General features: G+C 45.5%; 1 protein-coding gene across 1 annotated transcript in view; it reads left to right on the top strand.

Annotated features, from left to right (window-relative positions):
* Window positions 1-19,704, top strand: part of DPF3 (double PHD fingers 3) — a 185,436-nt gene extending 165,732 nt beyond the window's left edge. The window contains 2 exon segments of the mRNA XM_069465092.1: window positions 16,097-16,225; window positions 19,089-19,704. Coding sequence (XP_069321193.1) covers window positions 16,097-16,225; window positions 19,089-19,291 — 332 coding nt within the window. The 3' untranslated portion in view covers window positions 19,292-19,704.
* The last annotated feature ends 6,719 nt before the right edge of the window (window positions 19,705-26,423 follow it).

Raw genomic sequence — 26,423 nt, 5'->3', positions numbered from 1 at the left:
ATTAGGGAATCAAGAAGGGGCTTAGCATTTACCACTTAACTTCCTTCTAGAACATCCCTTATGGTCTCGGGGCCTATTAAAAACCTCAAAACGGGATGGGAACATGGACTCTTTAGGGCTTGCTTCCAGATGCGGGCCATGCTGAGATCTCTTGTGAAGAGTACTTGTGGACATGCTGTGTTTTTTAAAACTTTGCAAGATGTGGTGGGAGGTGTACTACAGTGAGCAACTCAATGTAATTGAAGGGATCAGATCTTTAAAAATATTCAGACCCTAGGATTCGAAGATGACTATTATGCATTTCAGCTGATCAATTTAGTCAACTGACACCAGTTGGCCACCTTCACCAAATATTTGGAATAATTAACATACCTGTGGCCAATACCTTTCTTTGGATTCGTGTGTGATTTCTCATACCCGCACCCCACTTTCCGCTTGTAACACTGCCTTCTTTACTGGTTTGCTAGGGCTCTTGTGACGAAATACCGCAGACTGTGGGGCTTATACAGCAGACATTTATTTTCTCATAGTTCTGGAGGCTGGAGTCCAAGGTCAAGGTGCCAGCAGGGCTGCTTTCCTCCAGGGCCACCCTTTTGCTACCTCGTCACGGGGTTGTCCTCTATGTACACATGCCCCGGTGTCTCTTTGTGTGTTCAAATTTCCTCTTCTCATAAGGACACCTGTCAGATTGGATATTAGGGTCCACCAAACAGACCCATTTTTACTTTACCTCTTTAAATGCCTCTTTAAAGACCCTACCTCCAAATATAGTCCCATTCTGAGCTACCTTGGGTTAGGGCTTCAACAGATGAATTTGGGGGTGGGGGTGGGCACAGTCCAGCTCATAGCACCTGCTTTAATTTTTGCTTACTCTCAAGGTTCAGGCCTTGAGAGTGACAGAGCCTTGTTTCCTCACCTACTGCTGTCATCCAGACAGAATCTGAAGAGCAGAGCAGGAGGTGTCCCCAGAGCTCGCCCACCGCTCCTCGCCGGCTCCTGAGTAGCCGCAACGCTGAGGTCGTCTCTCTGGGAGGAGGTTTCCTTGATCAGCTCCCCCTTCTCTTTCCGAAAGGAAACTACGTTGACCTGTGCTGGGGCATCTGCTACTTGCATTTCCCCCTCTCTCCTCTTCTCTGGTCTAAGTGACCACGAAGTCACAAGGAGCTGTTGCCTCTTACCACAAGGAGGCTGAGAATAATCTCCTTTGATTTTGGCCACTCACTATCTGGAAAGTATTTATCAGCAATTGTTGTCCTCTCTAAAGTGTTTACTGGCTTGGTATTATTTCTCACTCCCCGGAGCTGCTTATCTCCTTACGTCTCTTCTCAAATGTCAGGCCGTTTTGTTCCTGCGTATAGGTGCTTTCTTCATGCTCCGGGGTTTGGAATGCTTTTCTCTTGTCTGTGTCTCATTTTTCCTGGTTCTCCTATAGCTTCATTATGAGTGTGTACATGTGCGTGCATGTGTGTACGTGCTTGTGTGCACATATGTGCATGTACGTGCACATGTATGCACTAGTGCGTGCACACATGTCTCTCTGAGTACATGTGTGTATGTTCATGTCTTGAGTACGTGTGTGTGTGTACAAGTATGTGTACATGTGCATGGCTTTGGCCAAGTAGGGGAAAGTGAATTGCAGACCCTCGGAGGAAGGAGACAGTCTCCTCAGCCATTCCTGTGGTCTCCTTCAGTCCCCTCTGGGTTGGCTGTTGACTTCTGAGATGGCCACTGGTGTATTTTATTCTGTCCTCTATCGGTAGGCATCTTTGGCCTAATGTGTCCTCCCCTCGAGGCCAGACAGCCTTGCTTAGGAAGGAAGCTGCACCTGTCTTTCCTCCCACGTGGAGACACCTCTCTAAGAGACCTCATGAGATGCTCGTTCTCGTCTCTCTGGGTTTGTCAGGGAGCACGCATGTGCCCACCTCCTCCCTCCCCCTTTTCTCTTTCTTACCTTGCTGATGAGAAATTGGGTTTCTCAAAAAGGATCATTTGACTGGCCAAAGGTTTTAAACCTCAGAGAAAAGAATAACTATACTTGAGCAGATCTGGTACCTCTGCACATGAAGAAAGTTCTGGAACCCTCACAAATACCTTTTTAATGACATCTCTTCACAACATCCTCTCTTAGAGCTCTGTGATGAATCCCAGTTTTGCTAGTGTGGAGGGTGCAACAGAAAGGCCTTTAGTGTCTACAGAAGCCGTCCTTTCCTCCTTCCCCGATTTCTTTGGACAAACTGAAGAGACAGCTGCTCTTCCCGGGTTCTCTGCACCACACACGCTGCTGATTTGCTTCCTGCTTCAAATGCGTGCTCTGTTCCCTCCCACATTCCCCTGATGAGCAGCCCCCCAACTATTCCTGTGAGCACTAATTGCCAGCATCATTAATACCCAGTCATTAGCTGCTCCCACTGTTTGGGGGTAGGGGGTGGCTCCCATCCATCCTGCCCCTAAGTGCCACTGGGGCTGTGTGCTGAATTGAATGTGACAGCTCGGCAGTATCCTAGGGTCTCAGCTCCATGAGCCTCCTTTGCCAGGGCTCTTGGAGTGGGGGAGGGAGGCAGGAGGGCTGAATCCAAGGGGCTAATCTGCAGGCCCCCTGGGGAAGGTCTGGACACTAGTGGAATGGAAATGCTGACCGTCCCCCTTTAGCAGAGCTGCAGGGTGACCCAAGCTGCTTGTGAGCGGGGGCGGGTGGAGGGGGGGGGCGCAGCTAATGGAGAAACAGCCCTACAGACGCAGGGGTTTGCAGGGCTTTGGGCAGTGGGTTCATTCCGCCTGCAGCCGCAGAGACCTTTGGATTTTGGTCCTCCTGCTGTCCCTTGCGCCATCCCCCCAACTGTGTGTTCAGAGCCCATTGCTCACTGCGCCTGCTGCTGCTCGGAGGGCACAGTGGCATTCCCAAGCCGGTGCTGACCCTCCCCTCCCCTCCCCGCTGCCTGTGCTGCCAGCTCAGCAATGACTGCCACCCTCCTGATCTCTGCCTCCTGCGGAGGCTCTCTCGCCTTTGTTTCTCTCCTGGTCTCTCATTTTCTCCTGAGTGTACATTTCTTGTGTCTCCTGTGGACTTGTCCCCTTTCCTTTGTACCTTGCCACTCTGCCCCAACTACAGGCAGCCCAGGGGTGCTTAGGGCACAAACACCCCCTTGGGAGAGAGTAGTTCTCTGATGGGATCTTCCCCACGTGGGCTGCACCCTTCCTGTCCCCGTGTGAGGCTGGATTCTTCTCCCTCTCTCCATTTCACTCATCACCTTTTTCTGCTTTCTACAAATGCAGTGTGTGTGTGTGCACAAGCATACATACACACAGACACACACGCAGACACGCATATACGTGCACAAAGGGAGGAGGGCTGGGCAGGCGAGGACTCTGAGGGGTGCCCTCAGAAGTGTCCCACTGTGACTTCTTTCGTGCAGCTTGGTAGGCAGCCCTAGGGGCACAGGGCAGTAGAAAGGTGCTGGCTTAGAAGTCAAAGCCCCATGGGCTCACAATGTCCACACCCTTCTTGAATTTCTTTTTACCTTCTTTGCACAGTGGGAATTGATCATAGATAATGTCCTCAAGGTACTTTTTGGGGAGGGGATGGGCATTTCTGAAGTCCTGGACCTGAATGACAAAGCTGTATAAATAAATTTAGCCTCATCCATCCATCCATCCATCCGGCCAGCCACCTACTGGTTTAATAACCGTGTATTGAATACTGTCTATATGCTGGGACTGGGAAGTACAGGCATGAATAAGCCTCTGTTCCTGTCCTTGAGGAGCTCACAGTCGTGAGTGGGAGTGTGTAGTGGGTGCGTACAGACTGGTGAAGGAGCTCAGGGCTCAAGGGCACAGAATACTTTCTATGTCTCAGGACAGTGGTGTTGCAAGTGTGGCATCTGCTCCACCTGGGACCTTGTTGAAAGTGCAGATTCTTAGGCTCCACAAGCCCTCCTGACACAGACACTACGAGGTTGGGGAGCAGCAATCTGGGTTTAAAAAAGCCCTCTAGGGCATTCTGGTGCACACTGAAGCTTGAAGACCACTGCATGAGGGGATTTGCAAAGGCTTCACTGAGGAGGTGACATTCAAGTTAGCCCTTGGAGAGTGAGGAGGGATTTCCCGGGAGGGAGATGGCTTCCTAGGTGGAGGGAACAGTATCTACAAAGACAGGGAGGTATGAAGTAGCATACAGCTATTGTTCAGACGCTCGGGTTGGACAGTAGTATTGGCTGTAGGGGATGTGGAGGAAAGATGGGCATGCAGGCAGAGGCCACAGTCAGACGCGTCTTCTATGCCAGGCTGTGTTGTCTTTGTCCTGCAGGAAACAGGAGCCGCAGTAGCAATGACTAGAAGGCAAGAACAAATGATTTACAAAGAAGTCTGTTTGGAGTCTTATTGTTATGTGGTATGTCTCTTTTGTTTAATAGCGTAAATAAGCATAACGTGCTCTCTATAACATACTTAGAGTGCCTAAGAGGGAAATGTTTTTTGAAAAATATGGGAGTATAAAATTTATTTCCAGCTTATTTTTCAGGTCCATGGAATTGAAGTTGGGTTGTCCTAGGTCCCTGGAGGTCTCAGGCTTGTGCAGTGGTGGTGTGCCTGGTTCAAAGTTAGGCTTTCCATCCTCGTTGAGAGAAAAAAAGGCCTCAGCCCTCGTATGCCTTTGGAGGGCATGTTGTACTCCATGGAACTGAAAGGGGAGAATTGAGTTGATTAAGGGTAATGTCTGCTGATTAGATAATCTGAAAATTAGTCTGATAATGTGCAAATTATCTAAAAGAAGCATATGATGTCATTGGCACATGGATGGGAAAGATCTAACAGATGTTAGTCTTTTGGCATCTCTTGTCCTCTAACATACGGCCCAGGGGCAGCTAACAGCTTTAAGAGCTGGAGTGAAAATTACCTTTGAAACAAACTTAAAAAATTTGGATCATTCTGAAAGGTGCCTGAAAAACCATAGAGCCCACACAGCCAACCACATACTCAACTTCAACACAGGAAACCCAGCCTTTGTCGTAGGGGTGATAGAGGAAAATTTTAGATACGGGGCTCTTTCTGGGAAAGTGAGCTGCCTCTTGCTTCCCGAAAAGCAAATTTGGGAACTAGCTGCAAGTGTTGTTTAGGTGAATTATTATTAACTATACAGTTTGTAGATTATAAAGCAAAGACCCTGAGGGGCTACTCTGGTCCTTGGAGGTATCCTACATGGAGTTAGTTTCCCAGCGCCATGGGCCATGCACATCTTTGACCTAGTGGCTGAGGAAATGGCTTTGGAAACGTTCGGTCCAGGGTGTGGATTGTGACCCTGCCACATTGCCATCTTCTAGCTGGGTAAATGTGGGTCACTCACTTACACTTCTCTGCTCCATAGTTGCCTCATCTGTAATGTGGAGATAATAATTACACTGATCTCATGGGGTTGCTATGAGTCTTAACTGAGATCATGTGAGCGTTGGGGACTGTCCTGCACACTGTGAGCTGATCTCCCACCTCCGTCCCATTGGGACCAACAGAGCATGTCTGTGACCACAGATGGCTCATCTGAGTCAGGGGCTCCAGCTGAGGCAATGTGATGGGGCGTTTCCATCGCTGTGCAGCTAACTGCCTGTGGGGTCTCCTTGGCATCAGTTGTAACTATCAGAGCCTGACCTGGCCCTGGCACATCCTTTGCTAAATCTTAGATAGGGGACACTGATCCTTCTATGCAGGCTGAACAAGAGTATTTATTGAGCACTTACTGTAGGCACACCCAGTTGTGGGGATAAATATAACTGGGTCTCCCAAACGACATAACATGTGGTCTCACCCCTAGGAGAACTTCTGGTGTAATTGGGGAAACAAGATGAACGCATAAAACCCAGCAAGAGAAAGCTGTGGAGTGGAACCTAGCCGAGTGGCACTCCTTTATCTATCATGCCATTTCCCCAGGATCGGGCATCCACATATCTCTTGACTTTCTTGGAACCTCTTTTATTTTTCTCATATTTTTGGCTTAATTACCTAGAATGTTCAGGATTGAAGAGATCCATGTACTGAGCAACAACTGTGACAACAGTGACACTTGCTAGCATTCCTTGAGTGTGTCAGACACTGTGCCAGGCACGCCACATTTATCTCATTCATTCCTCACGATAACCCTGTAAGGTAGGTGCTATATTCCTCAGAGGACACCAAGAGCATATGTCCGTGAGGCATATGCTGTTACTCTTATTTAACCTGAGCCTCAGAGAGGTTGAGTAACTTGTCCCAAGTCACACAGTCAACAAGATGGGAAGCTGAGATATAAATGGGCTTGAGTTGGACACCATCCAGTTATGTCAGGACATTGGAACTCCAAGTGAGGGGTCCCAGTCCCAGGCTTATGTCTTTGTCATAGTCCTGATGTTCCTTAATTTTCACTTCTAGGCCAATTGCCTAATGCATCATATTGGATAGTGGCTTTTCAAAAAAGATGAACACGTTAATAGGTACTGTCTTAGCATCTGCTGACATGACAAAATTCTATAGACTGGCTGACTTAAACAATAGGAATTTATTTCTCACGGTTTTGGAGACTGAAAGTCCAAGATCAAGGTGCCAGCAGGGTCAGTGCCTGTCTGGTGAGGGCTCTCTCCTTAGGTTGCAGACAGCTACCTGCTCTCTGTGTCCCCACATGGCCTTTCCTCGGCGTGTGTGGGTGGAGAGAGAAAGAGAGAGGCACTAATCCCATTATGAGGGCACCTCTCATGACCTCACTAAACCTAATTACCTTCCGAAGGCCAAATACCATCACATGGAGAGGTTAGGACTTCGACATATGAATTCAGGGGGCTGTGGACATTTGTCCTTCACAGATCTTTACTAATTTCGGCTGTTTGTGATGTTATGTGCATCCCACCCCATGCATTACAAATTCTGGTTGAGGCTTTAATTGGTAAATGAGTTTTACTGTAGGAAAAAAAAAATTATACATCATTCTATTCAATATTTTCCCTGCATCTCTCTCTTGTTCTGTGTCTTGCTGTCTTTCTTAGCTCTTGTATCTTTTTTTGAACTTGCTCATAAAAGAAAAAAAGAAAAGAAAAAGCTTGTGCCTGAAGCAAAATCCTAGGCTTCATCCTTGCCTTTCTGGTTTCCTTCACCCCTCCAAAATATGCCACACATCTGTCTCCTTCTCTCCATCTCCTGGCCACCAGTGGCTTCTGCCCAGGTCACTACGGCTCCCCTATTGGTCTCCCAGTCTCTGTTCTTGACTCTTATTATCTATTTTCCATGGAGAAGCCAAAGTGATCTTTTTAAAATACAAAACAGATCACGCCACATCTCGCTCGCCACACTTTTATCATATCTGAATGCAAGCCACACTCCTCACCTCAAGGGCCTGCATTTTTGCTTCTGAGTCTGAGCATCAGAGTCACTTGGGACTCAGGTGACCAGCTTGCCTGGGTTTGCCCAGTTGTAGCACTGAAAGTCCCACTCGGGGTGCCCAGGCAAAGTTCGATGTTTGGCCATCCTACTGGATAAAAAGCTTATAAAACATGTGGAATCTCAGGCCCTACCCCAGATCTATGCATTCTAATCAGATTTTAATGAGCTACTCAAGTGATTTGCACAGCAGAATTGGGGAAGCCCTGGCCTATAAGGCCCTGTGTGCTTACGTCCTGCCAGTCTCTCTGGTGTAACTTCCCTCAGGTGCACGGCTGGATGTGCTCATGGCAGGGCAGTATCCGGTGGGCCTGCTGAGAGTCACACTGCCTGGGTTCAGAGCCAAGTTGGCAACTTACTCACATGTGACCTTAGACAAGCTGCATAGCCCCCTTGTGTCACCTGTATAAAATCAGAGCATTAATGGAATACATCTCATAGGTTATGATGATGATTAAATACGTGAATTTATATAAAGCACAGCATTAACAGAAGATGTATGTGATACAAGGCGATATGACTGTCACATGTCAAGTTAGAGCCATGGTTCTTCGGCTTGAGGGCACATCGGAACCACCTGAAGGGCTCCTTACAACACAGACTGCTGGACCCTAGCTCCAGAGTTTCTGATTCAGTGGGTCAGAGGGGGGCCCCAAAATTTGCATTTTTAACAAGTTCCCAGGTAAACCACTACCTTAGAGAAATCTAGTTCTCTAAGACTGATGTTCAATCAATGATTTCCTTTTAATTCTCTTTTCTTTTGGATGCTGTGAGTTGGGTAACTGGCAGGAACTGGGTTGTATTGTTAAATCTAAGGGGGTAGACTTGGTTTTTGTTCTTTTCCTAGTGCTGTGTCCCATGTAGGGCAGATGTCTCTGTTTCCCAGGACCTACTTCCCGGCCTGCCTTTGGGTGTATCTCCTGGCTGGGCCCCCACCCCTGGGCTATGCTGCCCTTCAGCTCTGTGGTCCCTTGACTTTTTCCTAATCCTCAGGTCTGAGGCATGAGGCTCATCCTTTTCCTTTTCTTAAATGCTGTTTTTCAGTCTGAAGAACATAGTCAATGAGGGTCCATTTGTGGACTGTGTCCAGGAGTGGTGGGGGGACGGCGGAGCAGGGGGCTTATGGGATTCTAATCATGACAATAAATATATCCCAACAACTTAAATTGATGAAGCTTATCCGGCTCTGACACACCAGGATGTCCTGGAATTCTTTAAGACGAGGGACACCAATTTGTTCCGAACCATGTTGTTGATCTAGTTTCTCTCAAATTAACGTTTTCCCCCTCAACTGACTCATTTGGTGGCAATAACAAGTTGCTACGCCAGGGGATGCACTGACCCACATGACCTTCCACTGGAAAATCGAGACATCTCATTGTGCTTTCCCTAATCAACACCGAGAAAATTCATAAGCTTTACTTGGTCTTTTTCTCACTTTTCCAAAGCATTAATGACAGACCTGGGATTGCCCACCTAAAGCTGGAATGCAAAGGACATTCCTGGGGTGCGGGAGGCATGTGACCTGTCTGGCCCCAGAGCTGGTGACATGGTGTGCACACTCCTAGCAAATCGTTGCAACCTTTTTGCAAACTGCAAATTGTCACTCTAACCAAATACATCCATGGAGGTGGAGACATCAGTGTGAGTGGACGTACGTTTTCTGTCCTTAACGGCACAGTTTTTAGAAGTAAATATTCACAAGGTTTGTAGCTAAAGGTTTGAGTTTTACTTTTGTTGAAGATGGAGGAAAAGAAGGCAGGCATAGGAAGGGAGGGAGGGCTGACCCCACATTTTAAAATTTTTGTGATATTTCTACAGCCACCAAAATGCACAGTAAGACAGGGCCTGTTTCCTCACTGGCTGCGGCTGGGCCCCTGGCGAGAGACTGTATGTGACTCAAGGCCCTGGGGCCATCTGAGTCTGGGCATTTTTGATCCTTTCCTTCCTGGCTGACCAAGAGATGTCTCAGGGAGAGGATTCCCACGGGAAGGGAGACCTGCTGGTTTTCCACGCCACAGCTTTGCTCTCTCCAACGGGCCCCAGGATTTCTACTCCGCACCGTCTCTGTGCCCTGATATGAAAGGACTGGAGTTTGCAGTGCCTTAGAATGGCCACTCTGCCCTCAGGGGACTTTACGCTTCTCAGTTTCTAGTCTTTTACTTCCCTTTGCCTGGCAGATTCCCTCCCACCCCCCAACAAAGCCTCTGTGAAGATTTGTCCCTCCTTTTATTAAGCATTTTTTGTGAGCTCTGCATCAGTCACCGCCAGGTGCAGGGGTACAGAGACGAAGGGCACTGCCCCTGGCCTCAGGGAGAGACGCACGTGCCCAAATACAACACAGTGATGGCAGGCTGAGCTCCTCTGGGTTTGGAAAACTTCGCTTTTCTGTTTCTTCTTTCACCCGATTGCAATGCTCAAGTGGTAGGCCTGTAAGGGACCTTAACACATCACCTAGCATATTCTCTCACCTCTGGATTGGCAGTGCACTCACACAACTGGGTCACGGGGGCCCCTTGCCTCGTGCAGCAGCCTCTTCAGAGAAGCCCGTCCTCTGACCATGACTTTCGTCGTTTGACCACCTTCATTGCTAGCTTTCGTGTGGCCTACGCTGCCATTCCAGCTCGCTTTGCCTCACGTTGTCCTTGACAATATGGAGTGCGATGATTTATCAGCTCCATCCATAAACTTGAGGACTTATTCAATCAGCCCTGGGCCTTCTCTTCTGCTGGCGCTAATCTCAGTTCCCGGAGTCGCTGCATTAGCACCCGTGCCCGCCCACTTTAATCCCGACCATCCGCTCACGCTGTCCTCAGTGCTAGGCGGCAGGATGGCCCGTGAGGAAGAGCGGGTTCTCGGCCACCGAGGGCTATGGTGGCCTAAAGGTCCTGTGGTGAGCGGACCTGGTGTCCATCTCCCCTCCAGCTCCCGGCCTCCCTGCCTCTGTACGGTGGGGAGAAGAGCTTCATTTGTCTTCCGTCTGGAGCCCTGGGGCGGGGCCTGAGTTGCTATTAGGTGGCCAGGAAGAAGCAGCCTGAATGGAAGCCCAACACTTTTATTCCTTGGATCTGTGGGATTTATTTTTTCATCAGTTCTAGCGAAGCAATGAAAAAAGGTGTCAGGCCGTGGGGATAATTTATATGAGTAAACACGTAAGGAGCAGGGCGAGCGAGAGCATGAGAATTAAGGCCATTTATCCAGGCTTTGATGCTCTGTTTGCCCTCTGGTCCAGCCTTCCCCACAGTCGTTAGCACGCCACTTTTAACCCTCTCCTGGCTCCGCTCCACGTCGGGCCTGCCGGATCTCCCCGCAGCTGCCTGCTCTTCCCAGCCCGCCGCCCGCCTCGCCTCCCCTCCTGTGGCCCTCATTAAAGGCTGGGCAGAAGGTAGCAGGATGTGGCGGTGGCCTCCAGCTGAGGCCTGCTCCTGATTCTGAAGGGCAGGCACGTCGGTTTGCATCCTCCCTCCTCACCCTCCCGGCTCCTGCTCCGGAGCTTCCTCCTCCGGCCTGTCCTGTCCAGCGTGTCCTGCGTGGCCAGCCAGGGCTGCCTTTCTATTCTCCCTCTTTTCCTCTCCCCTTTCTTTTCTCTGTCCTCTGAAGATGCGCTCTGCACAGCCAAGTGGCGCCGGGCTAGCGTGCTTTACACTTGAGAGATGAAGTAATAACAGGTGGCAAGAGCGGAGCTGCCGCAGCCCAGGATCCCGGTTACCATGGAAACATGTCAGACCTGTAGAGGGACACAGGAACTGTCAGCCATGGAGGGTGGCGGGGGAACAAGTGAGAGGGGCGAGGAGAGGCATATCTCTTCCCGGAGGGCTCTGCTCACTGCCCCGGAATTCCGCAAGGGCTGCATGCCCCAACCGAGCGGGCCCCAGAAATAGAGCTGCCGGGCTGGGGCTGGGGCTGGGCGGTGGGTAGCGAGTGTGGCTGCGTGTTTGTGCACACCAGGCCCTGGTGTCTGCTCACGATGTGAAACCATGCTTTTGTGCGTGTGCCAAGGAGGAGCCTAAACTTCTGGCCTGCTTCCTATTTCCCTGGGACACTCGGGATGTGGCTCTGGTCTCAGCAGAACCCAGATGAGGGGCTGTTACTGGTGGCCAGATTGTCCCCACCACTCATTCTTTTCTGAGCGGCAGGCACATGGCAACAGAGAACGGACTCAAAGGGGGAAAGACAATCCTGTCTGGGTGGTGGCTTTATGGAAGATTTGGGGCCTTGTTTGCCATAGACACAAGGCCTGATTTAGCTCAACAATCCTGTGGTGTGCAGGAATACCTTTCTAGAATGCCTGCTCTCCCGTCCCTGAGCATGATGGCAGGACTATTGGAGGCTTGGCTTTTTCTTTTTCTTGTTCTTTTTCTTGCTTTGATTTATTTGAATGCTCTCTCGTACCTCCTGTTATTTTTTTCTACATTTCTTCATGAACTTTGTTCCTGATTTCCATTTTTTTTTTTTCCTTTGAGCTTTATAAGACTTATCTCCCCCAGGTAAATTTCTAAACTCTTAAGGCTCACTTTATTTTCTCAGCAGCTTACTTTTATCTCTTATATGATCTCAGCCCATGAGCATTAATCAACAGAAAACCAAATTCATCATCACGGTCGTTGACATAGAGATACCACTTGGGCCTTTGCCCTCCCTGTCATCTTATTCTATAAAGCAGGACTCAATTTCCCATAAGCAGAAGCATTTCTATTTAAGTCCCACTCGCAAGGTCTGGGCGAGCTTCCTATTTATAGTAAAATCCTTTTTATAATGATCTCATATACGGTACCAGGAAATTGCTCATGGCTGGGTCAGGCCATAGGCCAATCTAGCCATGGTGTGAGCTTTACTTAAAAAAATTTCTTCCATGAGCCTCTGGAAATTTTCCAGAGAAGTGTTTTCACAGAGTATATGATAATAAACAGGATCACCTGGGATGGATTACTTCGGTAGGGAACTTAAATTTAAGTTCAAAGGGAATTTCTTCTTTTATCAGGCCAATCTCAATAATTTTTATTGCTTTGAGCTTCGTAAATAACGTACTAGGTGAATCAGGTTGACTCTAAAGAGATTTATGAAATATTTTATATGCAAGGTCTGGCCAGAAAGTGTTTGCCTCTGGACTTCCCAGGAGGTGGAGAGGTGTGATTAGAGGCAGAATCTCCGAGGACACCGATAAACCAGGGGGGAACCCTGCCTCCAAAGAGGTGTGACTGGGGCCTGGAGCCAGCACTTTAATCCTTTCAAATTTCTTTTACCTCTTCTGTCAAATAATCCCTACTTCACAAAGTTTTTGTAAAAATCATGAAATAACATATGTAAAGCATCCAGCATAAGATCCACCCTGTGTAGTATAATAAACATCTGCTTCTTTTTCTTCTCAATAAGCAGTTGCACAAAAGGGAGGCTGAGTGGATAGGCACAACCTGATATCCTCTTCTCAAGAGACAATGAATCATAGTCTTAGATATTCTTATGTATTGGTACAGAATAATACCTCCCTCCCATAGGAGGGGTGCAACGTTCTTCCTCTAGCAATGCAGGGTCCTCGGCTACCTACTCCTGCCTACTCCAGGAGCTGGCCGTGAGACCAGGTCAGATCCCTTTGGACATGGACCAGCTCTCCTCTGAGGAGTGAGGAAATAAACCAGGGGCAGTGAGTGACATTCAGAGTAACAGATACCTGTGTCACAGGGAAGCAAGCATCATCCTCCTAGGAGGAGGTCCCAGGGGCAACACTGTGGCACCTACTGACATCTCTGCCATTCCTTTCTAAGTCATTCTTTCCACAAATTGTTGGCAGCCCTTTTTGATGTGCAGGACAGGTAGGTGTTCCAACAGTGAGTAAGATGTGGTCCCCAACCTGAAGGAGTAGAAGATCATCTAATATGGGGATATGAGGCAGGTGCACACACGTATAAACAAATGAAGGGTCATGATAGTGATGCCAACAGAATGTCCTCCCCAAGGCATGACTGGTCATTTCTGGTTGGAAATTGGGACAGCTCCATGGGAGAATCTTCATTCTGAATCTAATCCCTGAATACCAAAAAATGTAAGAGAACCAGATGTATAAGCGATTAGTCCATCTCATACCATTTTACCATAAGGGAAAGATGTTTTGAACTCCCTGTTGTTAAGAAGAGAGTAGGAACTGAAGCAAATATGATTTCTCTGAAAATAAAACATAGCTGTGCACTATCACTTTCTATACCGGGACATTGTTAGACTGAAAATGTACCTCCTCACCCCTGCTAGCCTGGCATATCACAACTGCATATGCCAGGACCTGCAGGTGGGATTTTAGAACCTCCTTCACCCTGTTGGACAGGCACAGTGTATGGCCAACAGCCCACACAAATATATATGGGGATCCTGCTCTGACTCAGTCTCCTCACAAATTTCTCTCCTTCAGATGAATGAAATGCTGTTCCTGTGGTCTTTTTACATAGCTCAATTCCTCCGTCGCTCTGCTGGGCTCTGCTAGGCTCTGCTAGATCATTTCTGAATTTTTTTATTTCTTGCTGTATTAGAGTTCTTGATTCAACAAAGTGTTCTACCAGTGGTCTCTTGGTAGGGAATACTATAAAGAATTATCTGGAAGTTCTTATACTCTGTATTTTACTTCTCCATCCTCATACATTACAAGGGATACAGTGTGTTGGAGAAAATCAAATTCTTTGGTTGCTTAAAGATTTCGTGAATGGGGAGGAAATCAGACATTATAGGAAGCCCTTAAGATATAGGAGAGAGACAGATGAGGAGACTGAACCCCCTGAGAGTTTTTGTGGAATGACACACATGGGATTCCTTGATCACCTTCCATGTAGGAAGCTACCTAAGTTGTGGCTGGCATCTCCACATTGCATATCTAGTTCATGTCAATCGTGAAACTTAGCTTTGGTTCACCCTCAGCCTTACATTTAACGTACCCTACTCTTCTTTCAGTTCATCATTTAATAGATGTCTAGCCATCTCTCGATGAGGAAATCCTGAGTTTATCTGCTTCATAGACAAGTTTGGATTTTCCTATGAGAGTTCTAAAAATGACAAAGATGGCAATTGAAGGAGAAGGGAGAAAGGGACACTGGTACTTCTGGATTTGGGCAATGAAAATTTTATAGGCTGAGTAAAATTTTTGTGGATGTACTGGTTTTTGGAGGTTATTTGCAAAATCATTCTGGATGCCATACAGATGTTTTTGGGATCCAGTAACTGATAAAGAAAAGCCCGCACCCAACAGAACCCAGTGTGTGGCCAGCTCCCCCCTCTCTCCCAAACAGCCAACACTTCTCTTGCAGAGAATTATCTGCCTCCCTGAAGATGGAAATCAATGACTTAGAAGCTGATTAAACAATCCAAATAGCAACTGATAAATGGATTAACCCTCTCTAATGTAATTCTGCTAGCTTTTGTCTTCCGCCTTCCCCAGGTAAGTTTTCTATTCCTGGAGGCAAAACAGAGGCATGGAGGAAGTGAAGACCAGAGGGAATCATATTAAAGTGGGTGAATCCGTTTATCACTTACTGTCTGGATGGCATTTCTGCTCACATATCTGCTTCCTTTTACAGATTTGTACCCTACGGGACCCTGATTAATGTTAGCTAGTGAATAATGAAAGATAGCAACAGACATTGGGCAATGGTGAGGAGGAAGATACCCCTGTGGTTAAGGCTGATCCCATAAATGGAGAGACTTTTCTTCCTAGTAACAAACAGGGAGTGTGAATGTGACAAAGAAGTGTCCACAATAGGGAGAGAGAGAGAAGCAGAAGAAAATGGAGGCATTTCTCTCCCTGTAAAGAACCTGTTCAAGGCTTCTCAACCAGCCCCTTGAAATTGAATGATTTCGGTGCTTGAGGATGTACACTGTACTCGAAAGGCTTTGTTTTCAAGGTCATGTCCCAAGATCTTTCTTTGCCTTTGTTTAAGGATTTTCAGGAGGGGTATGTTATGAAGTTGGTGTGTTCAGTTACTTGTGAAGGTCTTGAGCCTAGAGATATACCGACTAACCCATTTAACCCATCTCTGGCATGAGGCTGAGCTGAGTACCTGGCAAACCTGTGTCCAGTCTACGGATTAACTTTTCCTGAGCATTTCCCATGCTCAGCGAGTCTGGACTTCAGGGAGATGAGGCTGAATGAAAACAGACACCTGTGTACCTGCCGAGATGCTTATCAAAGTCCCCAAGACATCTTTGGTGTCCTTTCTGGAAATGACCACCCACTGGTGCTTCTGTTTTCCTTTTCAGGGACAGGAAGAATATCTCCTAAACAACAACATCTTTCCCAAGGACAACGTCCAGGCAGTGACCATGTTCTTTCCCTCTAGTCACACCATGGATTATGGTTGTCATCTGATGTTTGGGGCCTTGGTCCTGAGGGCTGCTTGGTCAGGGCTGAGAGCAGTGTTCACTTGATCAGTAGGCCTTCTGGATGGTTTGGTCATCCAGAGGAGCAAGTGATTTTTGTAAAAACACAGAACTGGGAAATACTATAAAAATTAAATTCTGGATGACTTGCAAGACATTAGTACCATCGAACCCAGAAGGATCCAAAAGAGAACCTAGCCCAATTTAACAACTTGGTTGTAACAAAAGCTCAGATTCTAGACTTCTTGTTCTTTCTGAAGCAGATTCTGGCATACTGTGGAAAGAGAAGAGAGGACAGGAGAAACTCATTTCAGCCTGAATTTGGAATTCTTTTTTAATGTTCCCACAGCTCAGAAAGGACCGGATGGAACAGTCATTCCCAATAACTACTGTGACTTCTGCTTGGGGGGCTCTAACATGAACAAGAAGAGTGGGCGGCCTGAAGAACTGGTGTCCTGTGCAGACTGTGGACGCTCTGGTGAGTGTGGCCCCTTGCTGCATTGGGTGCCCATAGACCAAGAACTGGTCTGCCCTCATTCCTCTGCCATCTTGTGGCGGTGGGCTTGGAGAGTGGAGTGGAGAATGATGGTGGCAGTGATTTCGAGTGGAGAGGGGTTTTCAGATCATTTTGATATTTTTCTTCTTTGGGTCTTAAGGGCCAAAAGTTATGCCCTAGGATCCCGGAAAAAGGGGAAAGAGAAGTTTTTGACTTGTGTCTGGCCTTTCCATAAGGTGGATTTTTCTTTGTGTGTGTTGTTGTGAACCACTGTGAGGTAGAGTGGAAACTCCTGAGACACAGGCAACATGCTTTCTTGTATTGGATGATGCACATGTATAAAAAGACCTCTTTGTTCTGTGGAAGTACCTGGGGCAAATCTGAAGAGTGTGGAAACATGAATATTGGGAGAGCAACCATAACTCCCTGGGAGTCAGAGACCCCTGGGCTCCTGGGAAGCACCATGAACACCACCCTCTTGGCCACTCATGCCATTTCCTCACATGGAACAGGCAAAAGAAACCCTGAGAGATCAAGGAGGCAAAAAGGCAGGCATTCCTAGAGCTAATCTGATTTGATTTGGTGTAACTTTTTTCATTTTTAACCTATCCAAAAATTAAAATAACAAAAAGAGACTTTTGGTCTTGTTCCTTCATTCCTAAAATGAATTTAGGTCTTCAAGTTTTGTCAAGTGGTTGTTTTCTTTTTCAATTCTAACCAAACCATTATTTTTGGCCGGTCATGGTTGGTTGGTACTACCTACTTTGCATATTGTGTTATGTCACAACTAGACCCAAGTGCAAGGCAGAGTGGAGAGAGGATTTGGGCCTTATTTTTAGTCTCATCAACTACTGACTAGTAGGTGAAACACAGTTCGATTGGGTGGATGGTTCCAGCAGTGAGGAGTCATTTCTCCTTTCTGCTTTTCTAACCAGTGTCTTTTTCACTCCCAATCCCAAGAGGACTGAAATGACCACATCGTGATTTACTGTGACAACTCAGTTCTTCCCTTGCTTTGTCTGCAAACCTTGGCTTTGGCCCTTTTCTATTTTGATGTTAGGGTTGTTTAGGGCTTAAGACTGACTTGAGTGGCAAATCAGTAATTTCAAAAGGACTGTGGTTTCCATTGCACACAACCCTCAACACTTAACTCTCAAGGCCCCTGACAGGGTAGTCATTTGTGCAATTCCATCAATTCATTTACTGTACAAACACGATACCTAATGCTGAACTTTTTACTCTACTGGTGCTAGCTTAGAAGACAAGGCCCTTATGATAGTGGACTTTGGTTTTTAGATACTTAAAAAGAAAATAAAACAAATGAAATTCAATTCACTGTTTTTTAAAAGCAAGCAATTGGACAAAATCTCTACTGCCAGAAGCAAGGTCACTTGGTGGAGTGATATTCTAAGCAAAGCGTCATGGACTGCTGTAGGCTTGGATGGGTTAGAGAGGGCAGCTTCAGAAATCTCATTGCAAACCGCTATGATTTCCCCCTTTCTTTGCTACAAAAGATAGGGTACTTGAATCTAATCCATGGGGCATCAGAAATGGGAAGTTGATTTTCTACACAAAGCCTCTCTTTCTACAACCTTCACTCAGCTTTCCCCCCAGGTTTTGTCTGCTATGTGACACAGGGGCCCATTTTAACACAGCCTAGGTATTCTCATTGCATTTTCTGAGGATTAATTTTGGTGGATCATTTAGTCAAGGTCTGACTCTGATGTTCCTAAACTAGTTGGTATCTTGGGAATAAACAGGTGGCATTAGCCCATGGGATGTGCTTGTTAAGGCAGGTGGGCAAATACTTCTCTGGGGCTTCCCTAGGGTCCTTCCAGAGAAGAGAGTGGGGCTTGGAAGAGCTGTCTTTCCCCTCCCATTGGCCTGCCTACTTCTGTTTCCTGGGGGAAAGTGAGATTCCTGAAACTGGCACCTTCAGTGGTGTGTTACTACTTTCTGTGGGTGCAGTCCTGGGGCCCATTTAGAATGTGAAAAAGCTTAAACCTGGGTTTTACAGATTTCAGGAGGCTCTGTTTTATTAGGCTTTTTGTTTTAACTCCTATTTCTCACCTTCTTACTGCTCTGAGTTAGATTTGACAACTCTGGACTTTCTGGAGTAACCAAGACTTGGGCATGTTTAGTGGCTGGAGTGTACGTGTGTGTGTGTGTGCATGCGTGCATATGTGTGTGTGTATATATGGGAACAGATCACAGAAATTTCCTCCAGTGGTTAAAGAAAACAAGAAACTCTTTTATTACCCACCACTTATCAGGCTTTCCAACCTCTTTTCGCTTTCAGTGCAAATGAACCACATGGTGTAAGGGCAGAACTGAAAGGGTTCCGAAAGAATGGGATTAAAAGCGGGCAAAAATAAAAATGAAATGGATGGAGGCTTAACCACCTTGAATGGGTTATCTGACAGTAATACCTTTGTAAAGCTGACTGTCAAAGTGAAGGGCAAACATTGTTCAAAGAAACACCAACCGAAAACACCAAAGAAATACCAACCAGGCTTTAAAACCACCAAAGAACCTCATTGTCTGGGGCAGGGTTGAGTGTGCATGCGGAAGAGAAGGAAGATCATGGTTGAATCTTTCGCTGTCGGAAGCTGTGGACATATGTATCATAGTGGAGACGATGCTTTTTGGGGGAGGGGGGAAGCCTCTTCCCTGGAAATGTTTGCTTTGTCCCAAATCCCTGTCACCAGGTGACGTACCTGCTTACTCCCTTTTGGTGTGACAATGGTTTTAGTATCATGCTATTAAGAATAATAAGGTAATGAGAATATTAATAATGCTGTCTGTTGCTTAACCCATGTGCTGATATATTCATCATACATGTCAGCTCATTTGGGAGGAGAAGGCAGGAAGGAGAAGGAGGCAGCGGCTGCAGCACGCACCACGGAGGACTTATTCGGTTCCACGTCAGAAAGTGACACCTCAACTTTCCACGGCTTTGATGAGGACGATTTGGAGGAGCCTCGCTCCTGTCGAGGACGCCGCAGTGGCCGGGGTTCACCCACAGCAGATAAAAAGGGCAGTTGCTAAACGCACGGAACAGACTCTCTGGGCAACTGGCCACCCCCCTCTGACTTTGGTCATTGTGCTGGTTCTGATATACTTCTTTTAATGAAAGACAACTTTAGATTTTCCCTTTATCCTTGCTTTTTTCCCTCACCTCCCACACACGTGTGTCCCTTCCCCTCCCGCCATCCCTCTATTTTGGGTATGAACATCAGAAGCACAAGCTACTGAAACAGAACAAAACAAAACAAAAGAGCAGAATGAGAGTTCTTCAGAGAGATGGCATTGTGATGTGCTATTTATTTTCCATAGAACTAGGAAGTTAGGTGGATTATCTCTTTTTTGAGGGGAGGGGGTCTTTTTGACACGAGCAGAGTTGATTTCCTCAATTTTCATATTTATTGGCCAAATGAAGAGAAGAGGAGCTTTGGGTTTGGAAACAAAGAACCGATAACATTTAAAAATTATTATTTATATATTCTAGCTATTATTAGAATCAGAGTTTTTTTTTGAGAGAGAGAGAGAGAGAGAAGGGAAATCAAAGAAACCGTAGTAATATCCTGTTTAGAGGCAAGCCACTGGGGGGAGAATTTCCTCACTGGGAGATGATTGCACTTTCCGTGCCCCACGGAGTTTGAGGCTCCCCACGGCAGACCCCCTCCCCTTCTCCTCCCTGACCTTTCCATCTTCCTCTCTGCTTGCAAGAAAATGTCAGCGGCTCCAGAGAAGTCGGGGCGCCCTGTCTGGCCTCCCTCCAGCACCAGGGCCCTGGCCAGCCTCCGCTTTGGCTCCTCCTCCGTCAGCAGAGCTGCTGTTTTGTTGTTGCTGGTTTTTCCACACTTTCCTCCCAGCGAAGAACAACTTCCAAATGCAGGAATGGAACATGAGCAGAAAGTCATGGGCTCAGCAGTGACAACACAGCCCGAGGCCACGCTCATGGAAGAAAGAAGGAGACCTCACAGTATCTTCCCCAGCCCCTCGCCCCTGTTTAAAAACATATAAATACTTGTTGGATGATCAAGTCTCCTGTATTTCTTCTATTTTTTATAGTGCCGGCCAGGCACTTTGTTTTATGTTTCCAATAGCGTCTCCTGAAATAAACCAAAGCAACACTGCTCAAGGCCCCTGGGGCGATGGAGAAGAACACCCACCTCACTGACAGTCCCAAGAACCACCAGCTGCGAGGTCCTAATCAGAAGGTATGTCTTGGCTGACTTGTCTTACAATGCGGGCAAAACCATCATAATTTTTGTTTTTTTTAGTTTTCTTTTTCTTTCTTTTTGCTTTGTCCCCACCCCACCCCACCAGCTTGTTTTTTTTCTTTTTTTTTTCCTGGGTTTGGACCTCCTTCTTAGTGTGGGAGCGGCTACTGGAGTGTCTTCCGCCTGCTCTCTGTGCCCGTGTGTGCATGCGGACCCATGCGAGCCTGGGCGTAGGTGTGGGAACAGAGGCTTGCTTGGACCATGGGAGGGCTTTGTGTGGAGAATGGTGGGCTTCTGGCTTCAACTACAGGAGAAAATGGCTGGGGAAGTGCTTGGCTAACTCTGCTTCTCTTGGCTAAACCTGGAAGTAGAGTCCAGGGAGCAGAAGTTGGGTGTTGGCTGCTGGCTTTGTGTAGGAATAAGCAGATGCGGCCACAGGGCACTGCATGTCTAGATGGTATTCCTTGCTCTGGGTACCAATGTCAAAGCCAAGGGGATGAGTTCAAATTAAAGAAGATCCTGATTAGGCACAACACTCAACTGGGCTGTTTCGAAGATTCTGAACTCCCACTAAGAGTGGCCACGGTCTCCAGCCTCCGGGAGAGCACAGGTCCAGAGACACAGGCAGTGCCATTTGACTTGGGTTGGGAGATCCAAGTGGCTGCTCAGTTAACAGGCTGCTTATAAGTGTCTGGGAAGATCTGCTTTGACAACCCAGCCTTTGTAGATCATCATGAATTAGACTGCTCGTTAAAACAACAAACCAACCCAACAAAAGCAAGGACAAGCAAAGATACCTGCAAATGGACCCTTTGTGCTTTCCTGGTAGCCTGAGACAGAAAGGGATTCCACTTTTCTCATGCTTGAGATGTGCTTGCCTGAGTGTTTATTCTCAGTTTTGAGAATGAAAGTAACAACCCCATCCACTTTTGGGATGTTCTGCCTAATCTGTATGTGGCCTGTTCCTAGGAAATACGGCTTAAACCTCCAATGTTGTAATATTTCTGCATGCTCACATGTGTGAATAAGCCAATACAGTTGGTTCCAGTAGGTTTCTGCTAAAGGGATACAACCCACTCTTGTCATTTTCTACCTCTTTATTGTGTTCCTTTGACTCAGATATTGGATTCATAGAATTAGAGCTTGCTTTCATTGATGAAATATGAGCTTTTGTGTTAATAAAAATTTGTTCAACCAATCCACACTATCATTTGAAATCCGTCTAGTTGTTCATAGTCCCAGAATTCTCAATGACAGCTTGCCTTTAAACTTGAGTATTTTTTTAATTCATGTAATTAAAACAAATTATAAAAGACCACTTAATTTCAGTGTCTAGCTTGGTGTTCTAATGGGGAACCAACAGTTTAGAATTGTCTGACAAGGCATACTCCTAAGAGAATGTTTATCTGAAGATGGGTATTTCTTTTCTATTTTATTTTTAATGGTATTGCTTTGATCTTCAATTTCTCTTTTTGGGAGTAGTAGATATCCTTACTTTTCTCAGTTAGTATAGCCAAAATGAGCATTGTAATGTTTCTTAGCATTGCTTGAGCATCTTGTCTCACCTTGCTTGTAGTATCTTTGAATAGACTCAGAATTTATATCCTTAAAAAAAAAAAAAAGAACTGAAAGGGACTTTTAAGATGATCAAGTTTAAATCTTTCACTTTTCAGTTGAGAATAGTTGACCCAGAGAGGTTCAGTTAAGTTGAGAGAGTGAAATGGACATTGCTTTGGAGGCAAATGTCTTAAGGCAAAGGAAGAAAACTCTGGAAGGGAAGATATAGGAGGAGGAAGCTGGCTGTCCTGGGATTCCAGCCACTTTGATGGTCAGTGTTGTATCTTTATCCCCTTTCTCTAGATAACAATGGTCGACATTTATGTGTGAGGCATTCTTCTGAATGTTTCCTTGTAATGTTTCACTTAATCCTCAGGATCATTTCCATTAGAGAGGTGCTTGTATTAACCCCCAGTTTGCAGATGAAGAAACTGAGACTTAGTAATAAGGTTCAGAAATGTGCAGCCAATAGGGAGCCAGGTTTTGATCCCTGGTCTGATTCTAGAACCTATACTTTTTACCATTGCTTGTACTGCCTCTTGCATAGTCTTTAGGTAAGGAATATATATATGTGTGTGTGCGTGTATACATACTTTGCTTTTTCTCAGTTTCAACTGAAGCAAAGGGTATTTGTAATCATTGTAGCTTTAAAAGATAACCTTATTAAAAGCAATTTCAACAACTGAAGAGTAAGCAATTAGATCCTGTAAAAGAGAATTCCTGTTAAGATTCTGTACAGAATATTGGAGATAACTCATCTGCTAAACCGTCATTTCTAGACATTCCCTCCCAATGTCTAAAGAGATTTTCTTTTTTGTGACCTCAGAAATTGTAGAAGCTGTGTGAGCTGTCAACGCACCTATCTTTCTGTTGTTCTTTTGTTAAATAAGGATCGCTACTCAAATTTTAAAATACAAAAGAAATTAGAGTCATCAAGATGAAAATGATCTGACCAGTTTCCTTTGTCCTCAGCTCAGTAAAGTACCACCCAAAATGCTTCAGAAATGTCACCTAATTTTGTGAGTCCCAGCCCAAAGCTAGAGGAACCAAAGATATAGAACTTTTAAAATTTGTTACAACATTCAAATCCCCTGGGGGGAACTGTTGATATAAAGGTGACCATTGTTGTCAATGTGATGCTTTTTCCTACCTGGAAGGGTCTAATCCTTTATTTCTGTTACTGAAACTATTTAGAGATCAAATGCTATAATCGCTGTAACACTAGGAATTAGAAATATGCATTTAATTTTTTAAAGGTACTTTAAAGTCAGTAATCCAATTCACTACTGGTATTTTAGAGAGAAGGATTTAATAAAAAAAAAAAATATGATGTTCACATCAATAGTATCCCTTTAAGTCTTCCTGCTTACCTTGCATCTCTCCATGCACCTAATGGGCTGCAGCCAGATACTGCCTTTATATAGCACTTGAGGGAACACAAGATCATTACTCGGGAAAAGAACTAAGGCTGCTTGGAGGTTCTCACTTTATGGTGGAATAAAATTAATTAATTTTATCCCAATATGCCTCCTGTTACATTTGATGAATATTATCTTGAACATGTACTTCAAGTTTGAGCAGCATAGCGTATTAGGTATTTTTCCGTAGTCGATTTTGTTTAGCCTTTGAAAGTGAAGTTACTTGTAGTGTATATTTTCTGAGTGAGGCATTTTTCGATCTGGTGAGTAGAGTCCTAAAGTAGGGATGAAAAGTTCTGGGTTCTGGACTCAACTCCCTGTGTGAGTTTGTTGACATAGAGCGCTGCCTCAGTTTCTCTATTCCTGCGATATGGACATTTCTTTCCCTATCATAATACGTAACCAACATTATCTCATGATGTTCTTATTGTGTAAGGTAGGATAGATGTTATTTATTCTCATTTGACTGATGAAGAACCTGAGTTTTGATCAGGTTTGGTGACTGGTCTGAAGTCCCAGTGTCAGTAAATGTCTGAGTCTTCTAATAATCTTTCCTTAGTCTACACTGACTTCGCCAAAGATCACAGTTTGAAAACTTCTTGAGTAAAATCTGTAAAGGGTATTGAAGTCTTTTATTCAAGACCTCCCTGGATTAAGAGAAGGTATTTGATGCTGTAAAACAAAAACAAAAACAAAGCAACAACAAAAAAACCCCCAAAACAGCCATTACACATTAGGCTGGATGTAGCAATGTCTAAGTCCTCATTAACTCTCTAAAAGAACTAAGATCGAGCTTCCTTAACGGTCAATGTTTTGGTGGTGACGGTGGCGGTGGTGAGGTGGCAGGGAGTGAACATTTTGGGCCGTGTTTCAGTCACATGCCCAAGTGCTTCTAACACTAAAACATTGATTTGTATAATAAAAGTGATTTCTGACCATCTACTCAAAATGGCAATATAGGAAAAGCCATTCTGCTTGGTTGATTTATAAAATAACTGAGAATGAAGGAGGATCCCTGTCAGAACTGAATTATTAGCTGAAAAACATTGGCAATTAGGTTTTCAAAGTATCTCCCCACTAGCCATCAACCAATGACTGACTTTAAATTTTTTTTTTTTGTTTTGAAATCATTTTACACTTAGAAAAAATGTATAAAAATAATAACAAGAATTTCCATACATCCTTCACCCAGATTCTCTGGATAACCACAGTATGATTATCATGATCAGGAAATTAACATGGATACAATACTACAATCTACAGACCTTACTCAAATTCTGCCAGTTGTGTCACTAAAGGCCTGTCTCTGGTCCAGGATCCAATTCAGGCTCACATGTTGCATTTAGTCGCCATGTCCTCTTAGAGTCCTTTAATCTGTAATAGTTAGTTCCACAGTCATTGTTTTTCATGGCCTTGATACTTTTGAAGAATATTGGCTAGTCATTTCATACAAAGCCATTCACTTTAGGTTTGTATGCTGTTTTCTGATGATTAAAATGAGGTTGTGCATTTTTGGTAAGAACGCTATAGAAATGATGTTTTATCCTTCACAGTGCATTATATCAGGAGGTACATGATAGATTTGTCCCATTACTGGTGACTGAGACATTTGGCCTTTCTGGCTGGTTTGTTTATAGACCTTGGACATAATATTTTCATTCAGATATACCTTTGTTCATTTGGTAACTGTGGACTGAGTAATAGCATATGATGCTTAGCATTGTGAAGGCTAGGATAAAATTAAACATGGGGGCCAATGGATTTATTGGCCAGTGGGTTTATTTGTGAGCTAGTAGGTCGGACTAGATATTCAGAAATAGTTAAAAATGTGTAGGCATTGTCATGGGGTAGTATGTGATTATTTTTGCTGTGGATCACAGTAGGCAAGGAGATTTCCTTGGAGGAAGCCATCCTGATCAGCAAAGAAGTCTAGATTGATTACTGCTATTTAATTTGTAGGCAAGAATGTCTCTTGTCAGAGAGAATGCAGGAGTTGAACAAAAAGCAAAGCTGGGAATCACAATCACAGCCATGTAAAATGGCAAAAATCACAATTTGAAAACACGCTTAGGTATTATTCTGTAGCATTTTGTTCCTGCTAGTCCTGTTGTGCTTATCATAACACATTATGATTGTAGTCCTTTGCCTCAGACAGATGGTGTGTTTCTTAAGGGCAAAGGTGATATCACTCATGTCCTTTGGACAGTGCCCGACACCAATGTGCCATAATTATTTGGTGATGTAAACCGAGAACTGAGCTAATTAGTAGAAGTCTTATTAAATCTCCTGCCAGTAGTGGGTGCTCAATAAGTATTGTTGAAAGAAGGTTGGAGAAGTCATCTCTGGATGCAGCATGCATTGGTCAAGTTTTGGGGCTCAGATGAGAGCCAGGTGACAGTGAGTTGGTGGTGAGGGGTGAAGGAGAGGAAGTGAGGTTGTGAGGACGGGGTGGGGGCAAGTTGGCCATATGTGGAGGGATGGAAAACAAATCCTCCTACAGGGGCAGGAGGGGATCAGAGCAGGAGGCTGAGAACACAGCAGGACATTTTCCACGGCCTGCAGTTGGCCTAGCCTGAAGAAATGAAAGAGAAAACAGATGTTGAGAGTGCAAAGTTGGGAACTAACCAGTGATTTTCTAGGTAGCTTAAATGGGGCAAAAGAAGAATGTGTGTGTGTGTGTGTGTGTGTGTGTGTGTGTGTGTCTTGGGGGCATCAAGGGTGGAAATTTGAGGAAACTAGAAGGGCATGAGGCATGGTGATGAGACAGAGTCACTGAAGAGTGGCAGGTGGTATCTGACCAGTGGGTCAGGGCACTGGGAGAGGGACAGAAAGACTTCTGGCAGTGGGTGGACTCATGACTGGATGCCCACAGGAGAATAATTGAGGGTGCTCTGTGGGAGGTCAGAGGACCAGCCACATAGGTTTTGTCACTAAATTGGAGGGGCCAAGGCAGGTGGCAACAGGAAAGAGCAGAGGAGC

The sequence above is a fragment of the Eulemur rufifrons genome, chromosome 2 (assembly GCF_041146395.1).
Source record: "Eulemur rufifrons isolate Redbay chromosome 2, OSU_ERuf_1, whole genome shotgun sequence".
NCBI lineage: Eukaryota > Metazoa > Chordata > Mammalia > Primates > Lemuridae > Eulemur > Eulemur rufifrons.
This window is presented reverse-complemented; position numbering and strand designations above follow the sequence as displayed.